This window comes from Halichoeres trimaculatus, unplaced genomic scaffold (genome assembly GCF_033239565.1).
Source record: "Halichoeres trimaculatus isolate MK-OKI-2021-1 unplaced genomic scaffold, fHalTri1.1 fHalTri1_scaffold_2, whole genome shotgun sequence".
In the NCBI taxonomy this organism is placed as follows: Eukaryota; Metazoa; Chordata; class Actinopteri; order Labriformes; family Labridae; genus Halichoeres; species Halichoeres trimaculatus.
This window is the reverse complement of record NW_027437180.1, coordinates 31,532,128-31,550,160: the sequence shown is the minus strand read 5'-3', so window position 1 is coordinate 31,550,160 and position 18,033 is coordinate 31,532,128. Positions and strand designations below refer to the sequence as shown.

The window sequence follows — 18,033 nt, the reverse complement described above, 5'->3', positions numbered from 1 at the left end:
CTGCAAGTCTGATCAAGCATAGTAACTTTTTAGGTTTATGTTATGTGTGTTTGTGTGTGCGTGTGTGTGCTCTCTGACCATTCTCCACATGCTCCTCCTCCCCCACGCTGCCCTCTGGTGTGGTTCTCTCGTAGCCCTCCTCCGGCAGCGGCAGGGCTCCCAGCCGCGGCCCTGATGAGCTCTTGCTGCTCGGTGTCTCTGAGTCCTCCAGTCCACTGTCATAACACCCGCCGTCCTGGGGTTGGCTGACCACAGAGAAGGTCACCCGACGAAGGGTCCCCTGCAGAGAACATCCACACACACAATATGGGATTAATCATCCAGGATTCCTAATCTGAGATTCTAAATCTGAGGGATTAGGCGAGTGGTGGGCACGGTTTGTGCAAAGACATATTGAGATTATCTGATGGTGTTCGCCTTGATTATGAGCTTAGCTGCTACAATGCAGGGTAATAGTCCTCAACCAATCACGGCGGTGTTTCAAAGTTTTTCAGTTGGCATTTAATCCCAGTTCAGATTAATGCAGCTGGACAAGAGTGATGTTTACAAACCTCTGGCGACGGTTATTTTTAAATCTGGAGTGGGTCCCACTAGTAGCATCTGGGTGAAATTAAGTCCACTCTCTACAAAAAAACACTTAGCTGATTGAAACAGAAGTAGAAAGAAAGCTAAATGAAAATCAGGTGATATTTATGTCTTTTTCTGATTGTTAGCGAATCCTGTCAGACAAAACAAAAACAGCATTCAGAGAAAGAGATAAGGATATTAATAGATTTTGTTTTGGTATATACCCGTCAAGTGAGACCCTCCTTACACTGAGTGTTGACAGTGTTGATATGTAGGTTTTGACCAACATTTCATCCTCCAAAGCAGTGTTTGTCAAAGTGGGGTCCCAGGACCCTTGTGGGTCTGTGAACCATAGCCAGGGGGTCCGTGGAATAATTGAAAAAAGTATGCTTTATCATTGAAAAAGGAAAATGTTGCACCAATAAAATCAGCTTTTCTTTCTAATACCCCTGCTTAATTTAATTTTGTGCCATGAGATCAATTCTCAGATGAAAAAAAACCCTGAAAACTAAAAACAAAAAAACCTTAGTGCAGTTGTGTGCAAAGACTTTTCAAAGGGAAGAGGCAAAAAGAAGGAAAAAATGGCACACAGTGTGCGTTTTTTTCGCAACCAGGAGGGCACTTTTACACACATTTTGGCTCCTGAGAGGTCACTTGAGAGGGTGCTTTCAAATAACTGGGCCACAAGGAGAGTGACTGCCCCTTCAGTGCACACAAATGCCTTGGAGGAAACATTTCCTCAAAGTTTAAAAAATGAATTGTTTGAGAATTATAAATGTAGCTGAATTCTATCATTGCAAAATACAACATAGTACATTATTACAAAGTGTGAAATTAAGTTAATCATTGTTAGAATAATGAGAGGGTCCTTAGAGAAATGTCTAACCTGAAAGGGGTCTAAAAAAGTTTCCACCCTATCAAACAATTAACTATAAAACAATTCATAGGGATGCCAGGTAGTTATGGTATCAGCTTTTTGCATGAACTGACATTGCTAGCCTTAAGCAACACTGAAGCCTGACACCAATCAATAACATAGTAAATGAGTACCGCATTTGTCATTGAGATCTGACAAGAAAGACATTTTCTGAAAATGGATTTATAAAAGCTTCACATTTAACCACCAGGCTCTGAAAGGAAGCTCCTCTGATCACCGTGGATTCAAACAAACAGGCACTTCACCAACAGTGACGAATTTCCTGAGACCCTGCAGTGGAAGCAGCGTTGATTCGGCTACATCTCCCATTACTCACTCAAACTGAGCGTCACACCTGCTGCTATACCAACACACACAAATCAGCCCAGTACATTTAGCAGAGCAGTTTTCACTTTGGAGAGGACAAGAAGGCTTATAAAAGTCCATGCTGAGAGAATATCACAGAGAGTTAAATGACTCCGTCTGGCCGGGAGGGATCACTCTGCGACAGGGAGCCCATTTCTATACAACATCCTTCCTATCTCCTGGCATACGCATTTATCTTCTGCAAAAATTACGACCCTTTCAATTTAGATCTGCTTTGAAACGTGCAGCGCACAGAGAGAAAGAGAGGGAACAGAGGGAAGATGCAGATTAGGGCGGAAAAACTTCAGCTCTGAACGTTGCCTCCGGATAATCTGCAGGGAAACTGATGGACGGCTGGCATGAAAGCCAAACCCTGAACCAATTCTTCTTTTTCTCCCGGAGAAAAAAGAAACGTTTAAACATCTCACCTCCTGAACGTACAAGACAAGACAGGAACACAGCAAAATCAATTAAGCAGAAGTGGAAAGTGAACGAAGCACTTGTTTCTTCCGCCATTTCTGAGCAAGGTTTAGAGGAGAGGAGGATGAGAGAGAGTTAATCAGACAGCAGGGAGCACAAGCAAGACTGAGGAAGAGGAGGAAGACTTATTAGAGTCTAATGGGAAAGCTGCAGTTCTTGGAAACTCTGTCTTCTTCTTAACTCTCTACTGAGGGAGTGATGTATTTTTAGAGAAGATGAAGCAGTCCAACCTCCTTTCCACCCATTCAGACTAGGGGGAATGGCACAGAGAGGGAAAAGTGGGTGAGAAAGTATAAGTGGGTGAGTACAGAGAACATGAGAAGGATCATTTTGTGTTGTTGCAATGAGAGAATTCATTTTTTTCCCAATGCAATATTTCCAAATATTTCTTCAATTAACAGGCTGTCAGAACTGCTTCACGCATAGTGTTTCAGCTTTCAGACTTAATGCTATTTCATGATCACAGAATTACTATTTCATAACAATAATCATCACAATTATTTATGACCACAAGTCAGCAAGAGAACTATTCCTCCACAGACATTTCCTCTTCAGCCTTCTGCTCTGATAAACATTTTGAAACAGATAAAACATGAAACAAGTCACTTGTTTGGATTATTGTTAGTCTTAGTTTGTCCCTCTCATGTGTTGCCAATAAAGCTGAGTCACTCTGGATCTTTGAAACAGCCAGGAGGTCTTTCTAAAACACATACTGTGAACTGCTGAGAAGCTATTTACAGAATCACTAAATGATTTTACCCATGTCACACAGATGAATGTGGTTTTAGGGTATTTTTGCTTTTTTTTGGATAAGAGAGCTGAGAAGAAAGAGGAAATGTGAGGGGCAGAGTCGGGGAAGACATGAAGGAAATGGTCAAACCAGTGACTTTTCTAAATCATTTTCATGTACAATCAGTTAGGGGTGGGAAAAAAATTGAAAATTGATTAATCCTGATTTTTTTAATTGACAATATCAAAATCGGGATTCGCTTTTTTTTTTTTTTTCAAATTCAATTCTTCATTTTCAGTCTTTGTTTATGGACTGGATTCTTTAGTTCTTTCCACAAATGTTCAGTTGGATTTAAGTCAGGTGATTGGCTAGGCCATTCTAACAGATTGATTTTCTTTTTTTGAAACCAATTGAGAGTCAACTTTGCCGTGTGCTTTGGATGGTTGTCCTGCTGGAAGGTCCAGCCACGTCTCATCTACATCATCCTGGTGGATGGCAGCAGATTCATATCAAGAATTTCCCCATACATGGCTCCATTCATCGCTCCGTCAATTATATGAAGTTTGCCAATACCATGAGATGAGAAACAACCCCATGCCATGATGCTTCCACCTCCAAACTTCACTGTTGGTGTAGAGTTTTTTGGGTGATGTGCAGTGCCGTTTCTCCTCAAAACATGGTATGTAGTATAACAGCCGGAAAGTTCAATTTTGGTCTCATCTGACCAGACAACATTCTCCCAGTATTCTACAGGCTTGTCAAGATGCTGTTTAGCAAACTTTAAATGAGCTTCAACATGCCTTTCCTTGAGGAATGGAGTCTTGCAGGCTGAGCATCCATAAAAGCCATGGCGGTGGAGTGCAATGCCTATTGTTTTCTCTGTAACAATTGTACCTGCTGCCTCCAAGTCTTTCTGGAGCACTTTCAGGGTGGACCTTGGCTTATTGAGTACTCTTCTGACTATCTCTCTGACTCCCTGGTCAGAAATCTTGCAAGGAGCTCCTGTGGGTGGCCTGTTGATGGTATGGTGGTGCTTCTTCCACTTGTGAATAATGGCTCCAACGGTGCTGATTGGAATATTCAGGTGCTTTGATATAAGTCTGTAACCAGTTCCATTCTGATGCTGAGCAACAACATGTCTTGAGAGAGCTCTTTGCCTTTACCCATCATGAGGTGTGTCGTATTTAACTGCTTGGTGAAAAAACAACCTTTTTTATCGGACCATCAATTTGCTCTAGCCCAGCTGATGTTGGTTTGCACCAACTGAAAGTTCAAGTAATAATTACTGACAGATTTCAGGTGGTACAGTGCATTTTCTTGCCAAAGTATACAGCCTTACCATGGTGTGTTCAATATTTTTTTCCTGTGTTATCGTACTTAATTCAACATAATCATTATTTATAGACTTGAATGTCATGTTTTCTTTTCATGTGTGGATTATTTGAGTTAATACCAATGTCTGGTAGAAATTTCGTTTGAATTGCAGCTTTGGAAATAAATGTAATGAGAAAAAAGTTGATGCGTTCAATACTTATTTTCCTCACTGCATTTGTTTACCTAGCTTACCTAAAAACACTTTCTGAAATCATTCGAAAAAACCCCACCAAGCAGTCATTTCTCACAACAGTTGGTGCAGTACTTCCATTGTTTTACACAAGGAGCACAAAGTGAGGATGCGAATACTCTCTGAATGTGGAAATGCAGCCTGGGCTTCAGGGCAGGATTGATTGACAGACAAAGAGAGAGTTACTTCAATTGGAAGCCAGGTGCCGTTTGTGTGTGTTTGTGTGTATATGTGAGTGTGTGTGTGTGAGTATGCCTGTTTGTTCAATAACAGAATTCTGTTCAGCCATGATTCCATCTAATTCAATTTCCCTCTAACCCTCTTTCTGGCCTGAGCTGCCCTCTTTCATTCCTTCATCCTGATAATTTTATTTGCTTCTTCTCTCCTCCGTCCTCCCTTATTTCGGCCGAACTTGCTGTCTCTGCTGTTCTCAGCAATAACTCTCCCCCTTTCATTCTTTGTCTGATCCACCTCCTCCCCCTCCCCCTTCCATCACTTCTTCTATGCCAGTCAGCTTTATGATGTGGGGATCGATGATGTGTCCTTGACCTCCTTATGAGTCCCTCTCCTCGTCCCCACAGTGGGGTTTATTGACCCATAACTCCTCTTCACTCTTTAACCCTCTTTTCTCTCTTTTCTTCTCCTTCTGTGTGTTCTCTGTCTACAAGCGTTTGGCTGATTAATTTCTCTTCTTTAAACGGAGCCAAATCCCACGTTTTGGCTCGAACTTATTTCATGTATTGCACGCAGTTCACACATTCTGGGTTCCTATCACCGCCGTCTATTTGGATCCAACTCTTTTTTTTTACATATGCTTTTACCTAAAATTAATCTGTTGTTTTTATTTACACACCGTTGTTACAGCTACTACCTCAAAAAAAAAAACCTCTATCCCTAAGCGCCTTCATGTTCTCTTCAAGCACTCTCAGAGAACAAAGCATGTCAGTGTGTTCATACACGCAGGTTTTCAATTATTTATCTGAGCTGCTGCATTTAAAGACTGATATCCAAAATGTGTATTACACATGGACACACATTCTCACGTGAGGACGCACACACAGATGAATTAGCTAAGGTCCAGTGTGGTTTATGAAATGGTGGCTGATGGAATATTAATTGACTTTGACGGGAGACATAAAAAACCTTCCCCTTAATCTGACACGGGCCATTACAGTTCAATACTGACATGGGAGCTTTACTCATCTGCGCAGCGCGGTGTGAGTGTTACAGCAGGTGTGTGTTTATGTGTGTCACTGTACAGTAAGAGCACATGAGTTTCCTGGTACAGTACAGTGTGATTGTGAAGTTATTTTGGGCACAGCTGTGTGAATCAAACAGAGGCATGATGGGTTTGAACTCAGAATAAACTTAACCATCTGAATCCTGTGTCTCTGAAGAACCCGTGTAAAGACAACAAAAAAAAAATCCTAATATAGCTTTCATTTTGGGCCCGAGCAGGCTGCAGTGGATGTGTTTGTGTGTTCATATGCTTGTGCGTGCGAGTGAGACTTCACACCTTAATGTTTGTGTTTTGTTGCTGTGTTTGAGTGCGACACTTTCAAAGCCTGCAAGATGTGTTGTGTCAGCCGGTGAGAATACACGCGCATGTGTGTGTTTGTGGTGTGAAGATGCGTGCGTGTGCATGAGTGTGTGTGTGTGTGTGTGAGTGCTCGTGCAGGTTGGCTCAGTCATCAAGGTAATTAGAGTGTAAACCTCCTTGCTGTCGGTTCAAAGAGAATTAACGAGCTCTGGTTAATTAACAGTCTCCCTCTCTTCTTGTTACATGTGTCCGCATATTCAACACATGTGTTTGTGTCTGTGTGGCTGAGTGTGTGTATAGGTGCAACATCTGCACATCTGACTCTGCCTGTGTGAGCACATTTGGATGTGAGTGTGTGTTTGTCTTTACTTTGCTACACTCTGGTCCGCATAATGAATTGACAGGATGCAGCTTATGCATAAACCAGAACTACAAATATGGTTGTCGGACGAGAGCCACATTTCCCTTTGGCTCTGTGTTCACTCTCATTAAGTTTGACACCATCTGGATCCACTGTACAATAGCTGATTTTATAATTTATTAGTTTGTTTTATATCTTTTACTGATTACTTCCTTGATTTTAGCCTCAGCAGTGCGCAGGTTTGGTCGTCCATTCACTAAACTCAGAGCAACGTTGCGTGCAAGCAGCAGAGGAAAGATGTCATGAATTATACATGACAGTGCACACGGCAAGATATACTATATCTGAGATACACTACAACATACACTTAACGGCTGGACAAGCACAGACTCTTTAATGCATTCTCTGCACCAAAATACGATTGAATTTTGATTAACTTGCTGATGCTGTGTTTTTGGTTTCCCCTGGGGCTGTACACTAGCTGGTGCAGTGGTTAACGCTGTTGCCTCAAACATGAAGGTCCCTGGTCTGTATTCCCAGTTGTGCAGGTGCCTTTTATGTGGAGTTTGCATGTTGTCCTCAGGCTTCCTAACCTTGCAGAGCAGATGGACCTGCCTGATTCAGTTTCTGAAATCCTGCAGATCCATCTTGCCAGGTTGCATTGACCATCAAATTCACTCGGCTAAACTCTAACCGGCCCAATCAGGGAAGAGAGGTGGGAGCAGCATAAGTGATGAGCAGACTTGACGTCAGTAGACTTTTGTACTTGTCAGTGTTCTTTTGATTCTTAAGTTAACTTTACAAAACGGCAGCAGTAGTCAAATGCCATTATCACAGCTGTTTCTCGTGTTCCTGTAGTTCAGGGGTGGCCAACCTGTGGCTCACGAGCTGCATGTGGCTCTTTGGCTTTCGGTGTGCGGCTCTTCGATCCACTCATAAAACTGATTTTGTATATTGTTGCAAACGTTGGAACCAGTATTAATTAATACTTGGGCAGTGAGATTGATACTTAAGTTTCAGTTTCTTTTCTCTACATGTGCCCCTCTCAGTAGTTCATGTGCTTGTAGATAGATAGATAGATAGATAGATAGATAGATAGATAGATAGATAGATAGATAGATAGATAGATAGATAGATAGATAGATTAATGAACTTTTTCTCTTCTGCAGTAAAAACAGAAATTTGTCTTTGAAACGGCTCTTAGTACAAATTTAAACATACTTACAAACTCAATTAATCTCGCTTTGAAAATTGCAAATAAATGGATTTTCATTTCATGTAATTTCGTTCGTGTGTAAGAGGAAGTGCATTTGCAAGACTAGGTTTTTTTGTGGCTCTCTGTAGTACCACAGTAAATTTTGAGGCTCTTGGTCCCTGACTTGTTGGCCACCCCTGTAGTTGTTCATCTATTGTTTCTCAGCACAAAAGCTACATCATAATGTGGCTTGATCTGGATTGGTCTGTGGTGAGTGTGTCAATCAGACGGTCGTCCAATCACCAGCTGCTAATTTTTTGAAGGTCCCACCTCTGAAAACAAATCCGAGGAGCTGCTACCCTGATGGACTAGTGGAATATTTCTGTTGCGGATATACAAAACTGTCCGCCTGGTGTGTCAGGTTACAGGCTTCCTTCCACAGCACAAAAATACGCTCATCAGGTTGATTGGCCGCTCCAAAATGCCCATGAATGAGTGAGTGTGTGTCCCCTAATGTTCCCCAACCATGAAGATAATAGGTGGATGGTTTCCAATGACACTGTATGAATGATTTTCTGCTCCTGACTTCCTGTTTGATCGAGTGAACGCAGCCAAATGAAATGATTGTGTTCAACAATTACATCTGAGCTAAACAGCTTTAAAATTTTAATGACAGAAATTATGTGTCCTTTCTTGCCTGCTTGCATTTGTTTATTAAAAATGTAACAGACTGTGGAGGAAAGAATCCGCCTAATGACTCCGACTGAGGGATAAAACTGCTCATACGAGCATTTCATGAGTGTTCGTCAGTTATGATGCCATTTGTTAGCTTGTCTAATAGCATGTTGGCCAGCTTTACAAGTGACGGATCATGTTTGCGTCTTTCTTAACCTCTACTTCCCACTCACATCGCCCTCCATGCTGCTGCTGCGTGTTTGTATCAGAAACCGAGCTTGCAAAAATAAGCATCTGGAGGGAGACTGGATATCTTCTCTTCCTGATGGCTATGTTTTTGTGCTGAAACAGGCAGGAGTTGGACAGGTTTATGAGCCAAGTGTCAATCAAGCCGACACCTGACATCCCATTAGCAATCACTCCCTGCAGATACCTGAAATTTTCCCAACGTTGACTGAGGAGTGTAACTTTGCATGTTAATATCCCTGCCTGTTGTCCATCACTGCTGATTTCAGCCGGTGGACACAGGATGTTTGATGCCAAGCATCGTTTTTTTTTTTTTTTTTTTTATAACAGTGGCTATTTTCATGCCAGAAATAGGATGGTGTGTCCCTCCAGGGATGATGACAGTCTCAATTAAAGGGGAAGATTTATAGAATTCTTTATCTCCGGTGGGACACAAAGTGTAGCTCAATGAAATAATTAGTCCAAAGAAATACATTATCTGATAAGTGTTTAGAGAATATTTTGACACAGCTTTCAGGGAAGTGGATAATCAGATATATGATATTCAATGCAAGATCAATGAAACAGTCTATTTTTATCATCAAAAATCCGTCATCTAATCCTGTTTCATCATAAAGTGATAGCTTATTTACGCCCTGAAAGTAATAGAGCTGATAAAATGTCAGTCTTCTGCATATTACAGCGATAACCGCGCAGAGTGTGTAAGGTGATATTGAGCTATGCTTCCACGACGCACAATGAAAACTAATATGCTTGTGTTGACACCACGCTGGTACAGTCCAGACTTCATAACTGGAATGCTGATCAGTCAGGATGACCTTTGCCTCCTGCTGGCTTGTTTTGACTCGCGTGGCCAGGAAACATGGATGTGCTCTTATTTCCAAAGTGGTTGTTAGAATAATAAATGATGGGAGTGAATCCAAAATTATGAAAATTCAAATAGAACTGAAAAATGATGAGTGGGTATGGATCGATTCTGTATTTGTTCATATCACTGAGCTGGTTTGTTGTCACTTTGCATGAGGCACAGATCGATTCAGATCATCCTCAAATTCACATCTTTTGCGACTTATCTAATGAGACGATCATCACGTGCTTTTCACTTAATGTGCCTTTCTGTGCCACTCACAACTATTGTTTCAAACCATTTTATTGTGTGATCATTTTCTTTCTCATACCCACTCCAGATGTCTCATTTTATCATTTCAGCAGGATTTATTTTGCACCTCAAGTGTGATCTTGGGGGAGGGGAGGGTGAGGAATCACAAGTTTAGTGCATTGTTGGTGTTTTAAATCTCATTTACACAAACAGCTTAATTCATCTGTGCTTTTTAGCATCCTGCTTCAACACCTCCCTGTTGTGTTCCCTCGCAGCGCCAATGAGGCTGAGCAATAGAAGAAAAGTAAACTTTTAATGGAGCGATCTAGTCAACCGGTCGAATGTCTTTGTTCTTTGGCTGCATTCGCTCGGTAATCTTTTGAAACCTTTTGCTTTCATCTGTAAAGTTATGCATCAAAGGTAGCAAGGCGGGGAAATGTGAAATAATCTGACAGGTAACATCTTGTAGGCACCGTACAAAGGATGTGTTAACATTTTATTAGTAGGTGACATATTAACACTGGTTATTCAAACGCAGCGCTGATGTGACTGTATGTGTGTGACCCAACAACCTTACAAGAGTGACGTGTGCGGTGCTGGAATGCAGCGCCCGGAGGCGGTGCAGAAAAGAGCAGATGTCCTGTTTACACACTGCACCCATTAAGTCCAGCAGACAGGTAAAGACAAGTGCTGAGAGACCGCGTGGGAGAAGGAGAAACAGAGAGGAGGAGTGAGAGAGAGGGAGAGGTGCAGATGATGAATAAAACAACTGATAAATGGATGAATGAGCGGCAAAAGAAAAGGCTCTTCATCAGCATGGGTGGCAGGGTAAACTATAAAAGGGACAGACTTGTGAAAGTCTACATGACCGCAGCCTGTCTGAGGTGGAAATGAAGAGACAAAGAATGTCGTTTAGGGGAAAGAGACGGGGGGACTGTTGTGGTATTCGCAGAATGCAGAAAACGCTTTGGAGCAGGTTGAAACTCAGCTCAGGGAGGGATGAAGGAATATGAGCAGCGTTTCTTCAGCTGTCTGACTCGCAGATGTTCATGAGCCCAGGCGCCTTGTTACCACAACACACGCACACTTTCACAGCTTTCCATGCTGATACCTAAAATCCACACATTAGGCACACCTGCATGCTCCAACACAAGCACACACACACAGACATTTATAACTATGCAGTGTGGATGTTGCAGTGGGACCACCTCTGCAGTAAGAGCAATCCACCCTTCTCCATGCTTCTGATTTTTTCCTCTCCCATATTTCTTTGCACCCTCCTTTTTTTCCCTTCATCCCTCTTTCTCTGCAGACCCCCCCCAACCACATTCCCCCGCACCCCCATCCCTGTCTCAGTCTCTCCCTCTTACTTGCTCCCTCCAGAAGCAGGTGATGTAGAAGGGTGCTCAGCAGTATCTGACTATCAGGGCCTGACTCTGTGAGAGGAATGATAATCACTGTGCTGCACTGCAGAGAGAGAAAGAAGAGAGGGAGCGACGGAGAGACAGGGAGAGGGAGGAGAGGGGGCATGAGGTAGAGGGAAAAAAGGGGGGCAAATGCGGCAGTTGAAAAGAGGGGGCAAAATAACGTTGAGGGGAGGAGGAGGGAGTGCGACAGCGAGACAGCGAGGAGGGAGGGCAACAAAGAAAGAAAGTGGGAAAGAAAGAAGAGAAATTGGGTGCTGCTTCTGTAGCATACACCTCCTCTACACCTCCTCCACTCCCCTCATCTGTCCCCACACCTCCAACAACACCACCCCTGCCACAACAATAGCTTGTAGTACAGCAGCCCCGTGGTACGAGTGGGGAGCCTTAGCCTTGTGTTTGAGCACCAGAGAACATTAACTGCAGCAGCGAGGTCATCTGATCGGCACTATGCGGTCCCTCTCTTTCTCTCTTTTACTCCTCCTCACACTGCTGCAGTCTGCTGCTGGCCCCCCTGTGGTCACCAGTGGAAGTGCTGGCCATGCTGTGTACCCACACGCTTGTCCCGATAAACACTTTTTAGCAATCTATGTATGTTATTTGCCAGAGCTCCCCCGATCATAAATCACTTTCTCTTACTGGGAGCAATTAAAGCCGAAACCCTGCGGCCACTGCTTATTATCCCTACTAGTTACTGTAAGTGTGTGGGTGTGTGTAGTTTGTTTGTAGGGATGTTGTGTATCTGTGTACTAAGTGAAATAGCTGTAAAAAGAGGCTGCTTCACCGCATGCGGGTTCTGCTGCATCGCCATCCACCACAGCTTTGTTAGCATCAAGCTGTCCACGCTGGCATTGAGCTTTCTCCCTTCTCCCTACCTCCATCTGGGCTCTCCACCCTGCAGATACACATTGAAAATCACTGACTCTATTCACAGCATTAGGCCTTTGAAATGTTTATCCCTTTTGTGTAGCCCGTGCCTGTCCATAGGGGGAAAAACAAAACGGCAACAAAAAGCTCATAGAGGGAGACGTAAAGCGAGGCTTACCGGACAAATGCCCATGATTCAGATTAGACCCTTTGTTGTTGTGTTTCTGTGTGTGTGTGTGTGTGTGTGTGTGTGTGTGTGTGTGTGTGTGTGTGTGTGTGTGTGTGTGTGTGTGTGTGTGTGTGTGTGTGTGTGTGTGTGTGTGTGTGTGTGTGTGCATGAGTACACGTGATGATCAACGCTTTCCACTGCTAGTCACTAAAACAGTCATTGCTTATAATATCCATGACAGGAGTCATTGTAAAGAAAGATGCAAACAGGATGGTGGTTTACAACTGGCCTTCTGTGTGGGAGCGTGAGTAAGAGACACCATACATATGCATGCCTGCTATTTAGATGGCATTTACTGCCCACCCTGTGTGTGTGTGTGTGTCTGTGTGTTGGTGTGTGTGTGTGTGTGGGGACCATTAGTCTAATAGTATGCCTGTTAGGAACAGGCTTTTCCCACCCACTGCTATTGTCCATTAAGGGTGACCAGAGGAGAATGAACAATAGCTTCACTGTGGGGGCCAGTGTATGACAGAGTAAAAGTGAGGATGAGGCTATAGATACGTAGTCTGACACACAAGGTCTGGTGCACACACACACGCATGCACACACACACACACACACAGAAACAACCTCCCTGTTGAGAGTGATTAGGAGTGCTGCTGTGAACAATAGACAGAGTCAATAAAGGACCTCAGAGACATCCGGATACAAGAGCAAGGTCTCTATCCTCCCCTCCTTCCCTCCTACTCCTCCACTTTCTCTCTGCATCCTGTATACCGTCTCTTCTTTCTGTATCCCTATCTTTCTCACCCCGTTAAAACCACAACCTCTCCTCCGCTTTCCAAACTCTTTGAGTTATTTCGATACAGATAGCTGTTTCAGAATGTCTCCCCAGCTAAAATTCAGAATAGGGTTTCATCCTGAGCAGGGGTCTGATTCTGTAACATACATTCCTGAATAAAATCAACTTGTTTAACTGGAAATAGAGATATCAAGACTGTGACAGCTCCTCCTGTTTCAGAGCAGCATGTCTAAGCTTAGCTCAAAAAGGAAGTTGATTTGTGTTTGGTAGATTATTTCTTTGCTATAACAAAAATCTTGGCAAAAACTTTGACAGTTGAAAGCCTGTGTATTTCCCTTTTAAATGGTACCACATTTATAAGGGTCATACATTTATGGGATGAGCAGCAGAGCCTAGTTGTAGGTTGCACCCATGAAAAATGTGAGAAATCTTCTCTGTCAGTGCCAAACAGCTGATTCTGCTGTTGACTCTTGTTTTTGATCTTCTGGTACTCCCAGGTGCTGATGACCAAACAACCACATTAGCTGACGTGTCAATTACTGGCTGAAGAATGGGATGCTGTCCCAACATGAGGTGGAGATGCCAGGCTGATGTGGCTGTGTGTAACCCCATTTCCACAAAATGGTCTGGTATGAATCAGTACAGTTTAGTACAGGTCAGATGAGTAGCCTGATACTGTTTGCTTTTCCACAGCTAACCATGTCCTTCTTGGTGGGCGGCGTGTAAGCTGGATGCAAATCGATGCATCAGCTACATAATAGTGTGGTGGCATAGAAGCGCGACACAGTGTGCCCACTAATAAGTCATATAGTCATAGTCATCTGAACCAATCAACAGACTGCTGAGTTTCTAGCTCCACCGTCTGAGGTCAGATTGGTATGTCTGGCACCCCAACAGAAGGATACCATTTAGCGGGACAGTAATGGTAGGTAAGTTAGGGACCTGTCCCGTTTTAGTCAGGGGGAATGCCGCTGTACCAAGAAGATCCGGACTGAATTGCCTGGTAGAAATGGGGCCCTATGATTTTTCTTACGCTACTAAGACTCTGATTGTTAGATGAATAACTTGCCAGTATGTCTTGTTTCTTTAGACTTTAATTATGCAATCCACCAAACAGCACGAGTCAACAGCAGAATAAGCTGTTTGGTAGGGATGTCCCGATCCAATACACTGATCGGTATCGGTACCTGATATGGCTATTTTTAAGAGGATCGGATAGTATTGGATTTTGTGACATGATTGGTCAAATCCAGTTTTCACATGTTTTCAGCACTGTCACACTTTACGGCTGCTGTAAATCAAACCACATTGCAAATGTGTCCACTGTGTGGGACTACTTCTCTTTGGAAAGCAATGATCATAAAACAGCGTTTTGCAACATTTGTAAAGTGAGTGTTCCTTGATGAGGTACCAAAAGGGCTCACTTTAATTCAACAGTTATGATTTGTAATTAGGGATGGTTACCTTTCACATTTGAAACGATACAGTACCGATGCCCGGTACCTGGCAATCGGTACCCAACAGTACCAGTTTTCTGTACTTTTTTGTGTTTATGAAGTAAAAAATATCAATTTGTTTAATAATGAAATAAAAAAAATCAGTTTAACATATCTATTCTTCAGTATGTAACCTCACAATGCTGTCCTGTTTATGTCCAGCATGGAAAATCACCTGCCACTCACTCACAGTCACAAGGATGTATTTAGGCACCTAAACATGGTACCTTTCGATTTTTACGTGAATTGGTACCCGGTACTTTTGCGAGAATTTGGCCGGTACTTGTAAAAGTACCTACTTCGGTACTCATCCCTATTTGCCATTTACAATTGAATCACCCAACAGACTACAGGATTTATCAGAGAAAGTTATTTTCGATTATTATTGGCAAAACATATCATGAAAAAATTGGATTGGAAGTCAAAAAATCTGTATGGGCACGTCGCTACTGTTTGGCATTGGCAGAAAAGATTTGGTTAAATTTTTCAAGGGTGTATCCCACATACTCAGCTCTGCTGCTCATCCCAACATACATCATCATACTCAAATGTATGTTCCTTGAAAATGAGGCAACATTTAAGGCTTTTCAATGGTAAACATTTTTCAGAAACAGTGTTACCTTGAAGAAATTATCTTCCAAAAACAAATGTCCTTACTTTTTGTGCTATGTTAGTTTCTGGTCATTTATTACCCAAAAGTCTCCCACATACCGGCAGGGTTTTTACAATGTGTAATACCACAGGGATAATGGTGGGGTGAAGTTTTTCCACCTCTGATTTGCCATTGGGAGCAGTAACAGAGGTGCAATGGGTGGAGGATGGAGGCAGTGTGTAGCGTCATGGCTAGCAAGGTGGTGTGTATGTGGAGCTGTGTGTGTGTGTTTACATGTTGTGCTTCATGCACCATTCCAGGATACTAATATTACACTGTTGTGGGGTTTGATGTCTACGTTTTTAAGACCTGATGACGGTGGAACTTGCTGTATATAGCAAACAATAAAGGCATATCACCAGCGAGGGAGTTAGAGCTTCCCTTAATAAAGAAGATTTGAGTTCAAACCAGTGCGTCTCCAATGCCGTAGTGGACAAGCCTGCTACCCTCAGCTTAGCTTGTTTATAGGTGACCTGCTCGAGCGTTGTGTAAGGATTCCTTTACTGTGTTTGTTGTTCCCAAAGGTTTTAATTAGAGCTGAGTTATCCTCTGAAGACGCCTCCTATCCAAAATAAGCTGCTATAGATGTTTAAAGAAGTAGAAACCCAGAATAAAACTCCTCTATGTTCAAACCAGTGGTTCTTTAATGCTCAACAGTCCTGCAGAGATCTGTCAGATGAATTTTCTCATAAAGAATCACATATATTCCTTTATTTATGTTTTCTTCAAAAATGACTTTCAAACTAAATAATTGAAGAGAGCTCTCAGTCAATCACTGTCTGCGCCAAGCAACACAAAAAAACATACTTTTTAAGTCACATCCAAACAGGAGTAGTAATATACAAGTGTTATTTCTTGAGTCTTGCACAAGTATTGTATCAGAACTTAGTATTTGATATGTAAATGCAAGTTGGGAACAAAAAGATGGAGTAAGAAAATTTCTACTTTTATATGTCAAATCTAACCAAGTCTGCCCCTGCACACCCGTCTCCATCATTCTTCCCATGTCTCTCCCTCCAGCATCCACTCTGACTCCTTTGTGGCACTCCTGTCTTTTGTAAAATGGGCGGACGGGGTTGAGCTGACAGAGGCTGACACGCTGCAATGCCACGGCAAACTGAAATCCATCCTGACAGTTTAGAATCAGTGTCACTCACTTTGCAAGGTTAAAGATAGCTTTGCCTAATGTGCTGTCAGACACGGGCAAACACGTACACTGTGCAGGCCTAAGAACGTAAACACCTCCACCAACACACCTGTGAGCTTAAGGATGTGCTGAACCCCACCCCTGACCTGAAACTGTAATCCAGCATATCAATGTGTGACTATCGGATTATTCTGATGTGTGCGGTTGAACCCCGTCTCGGCCCTGTCGCCCCTCTGACAGACACAGTGCCACAGAAATGTCTCGGGGCGACTCGCCCAGTGTCTTGACAATAGTCTCAGTGTGTGTGAGTGACTCGGGGACACAGAGGGGGCGTTATACTTGGTAGACGATACGCACGCATGCACCCACACACACATACACACACACACATAAAAGAGGGAGGACAGTGCACTCTTTCTCCCTCTCTGCGCTATTGCTCACGCCTTCTCTCCCTGACGCAGAGACTCAATCATTCTCACACTCTATCTCCTTTGACGCAGAGGAAAAATATTAAACAACTGCTACCTCCCTCTCTTTTTTCTGTATGTGTAAATGTGCGTGTGCGTGTGTGCATGTGTGTATGTGTGTGCATGTGCGGACACAAGACTGTATAATTAATACGGCTTTCATTTCTTTGAGCTATGAAGTATGCTTTTGGTATGCAAACAGACTTCTTGCATATGAGTGTGCTTGTGTGTGGTGATTGTGTGTGCGTCTGGTGTGTGTGTGTGTGTGTGTGTGTGTGTGTGTGTGCCGTTCGATACACCAGAGACCGAGTGCAGAGCCAGGCCATTGAGCGGAAGGAGGAGAGTTAATGAGAAAGCAGGGGAGAATTCAGCCCGTTCCCATCGATAACCTCACACCATACTTCAAGCGTATACGTACACTGGCTCCAGTTTTGAAATCCCCTTTGAAAATTATGGTTCAGCATTAGGGCTAAGAAATGACTCCACTGAAGTCACATCCAGCAGAGTTTCAGCAAGCTGAGCCTTTTGCAGAGGAGTCGGCCTGATTATTATGCGACTCTTGGCATTAAAAAAATGTTTAAAAATGCAAATGATTCCACTGCAGTAAAAGAGTTAAGCAGCAGCTGAAAACATAATGTTTTTGCATACTGAACTACAGGTATATACTGCACTAATTAGTTATAATGAGTCAATGTGTTTCCTCCCACCAGTATTTTAAAGGATTTCTATTTCAGCTCATTGCACAGCCTCATAATGTGCCACTTGAGGATGTTTGGATTTTAGGACCGTAAAATATCTTTAGAGAAGATGTTCAAAATCTTTCCCACTTCATTTTCTTCCATCTCATTTTGAGACACCAGGAGGAGAGTTGTTCAAAAGCCACACAAGTTTAAATGTCACGTCCTGTCAGTGCAGACGCTGTCACAGATTTTTGATTAAGAAAGTTCTTATGTGAGTTTTCGGATTCATCAATCTGCCTGGTCATTTTTTAAACAAACTAGAAAAGCACTCAGAGAGCACAGACCTTCGCCAAGCATATTGTGACTGTCACACAACACTTTGGTCCTACTTTAATGTTATACTTCCTTTCAGAAGACTGTCTGCTACAGTTTAGTGTTAGTTAGACCCAGTGCATATTTCATATTCTGGATCTCAGTATCCAGAATATTACCAAGATCTGGATCGTACTTTTACATCTGTCAGAAGTTGTCATGACCTTGTCTTGTATTGTTTTGCAAAGCATATGGTGAAAACAGCCCTATCTCACAAT

At 42.8% G+C, this 18,033-nt stretch overlaps 1 protein-coding gene across 1 annotated transcript in view; it reads right to left on the bottom strand.

Moving 5' to 3' along the window:
• The window catches only part of pcdh7a (protocadherin 7a), a 51,105-nt gene that overhangs the window by 6,049 nt on the left and 27,023 nt on the right, over window positions 1-18,033 (bottom strand). The window contains exon 4 of the mRNA XM_074689669.1: window positions 79-280. Coding sequence (XP_074545770.1) covers window positions 79-280 — 202 coding nt within the window. The remainder of the gene's footprint in view (window positions 1-78; window positions 281-18,033) is intronic.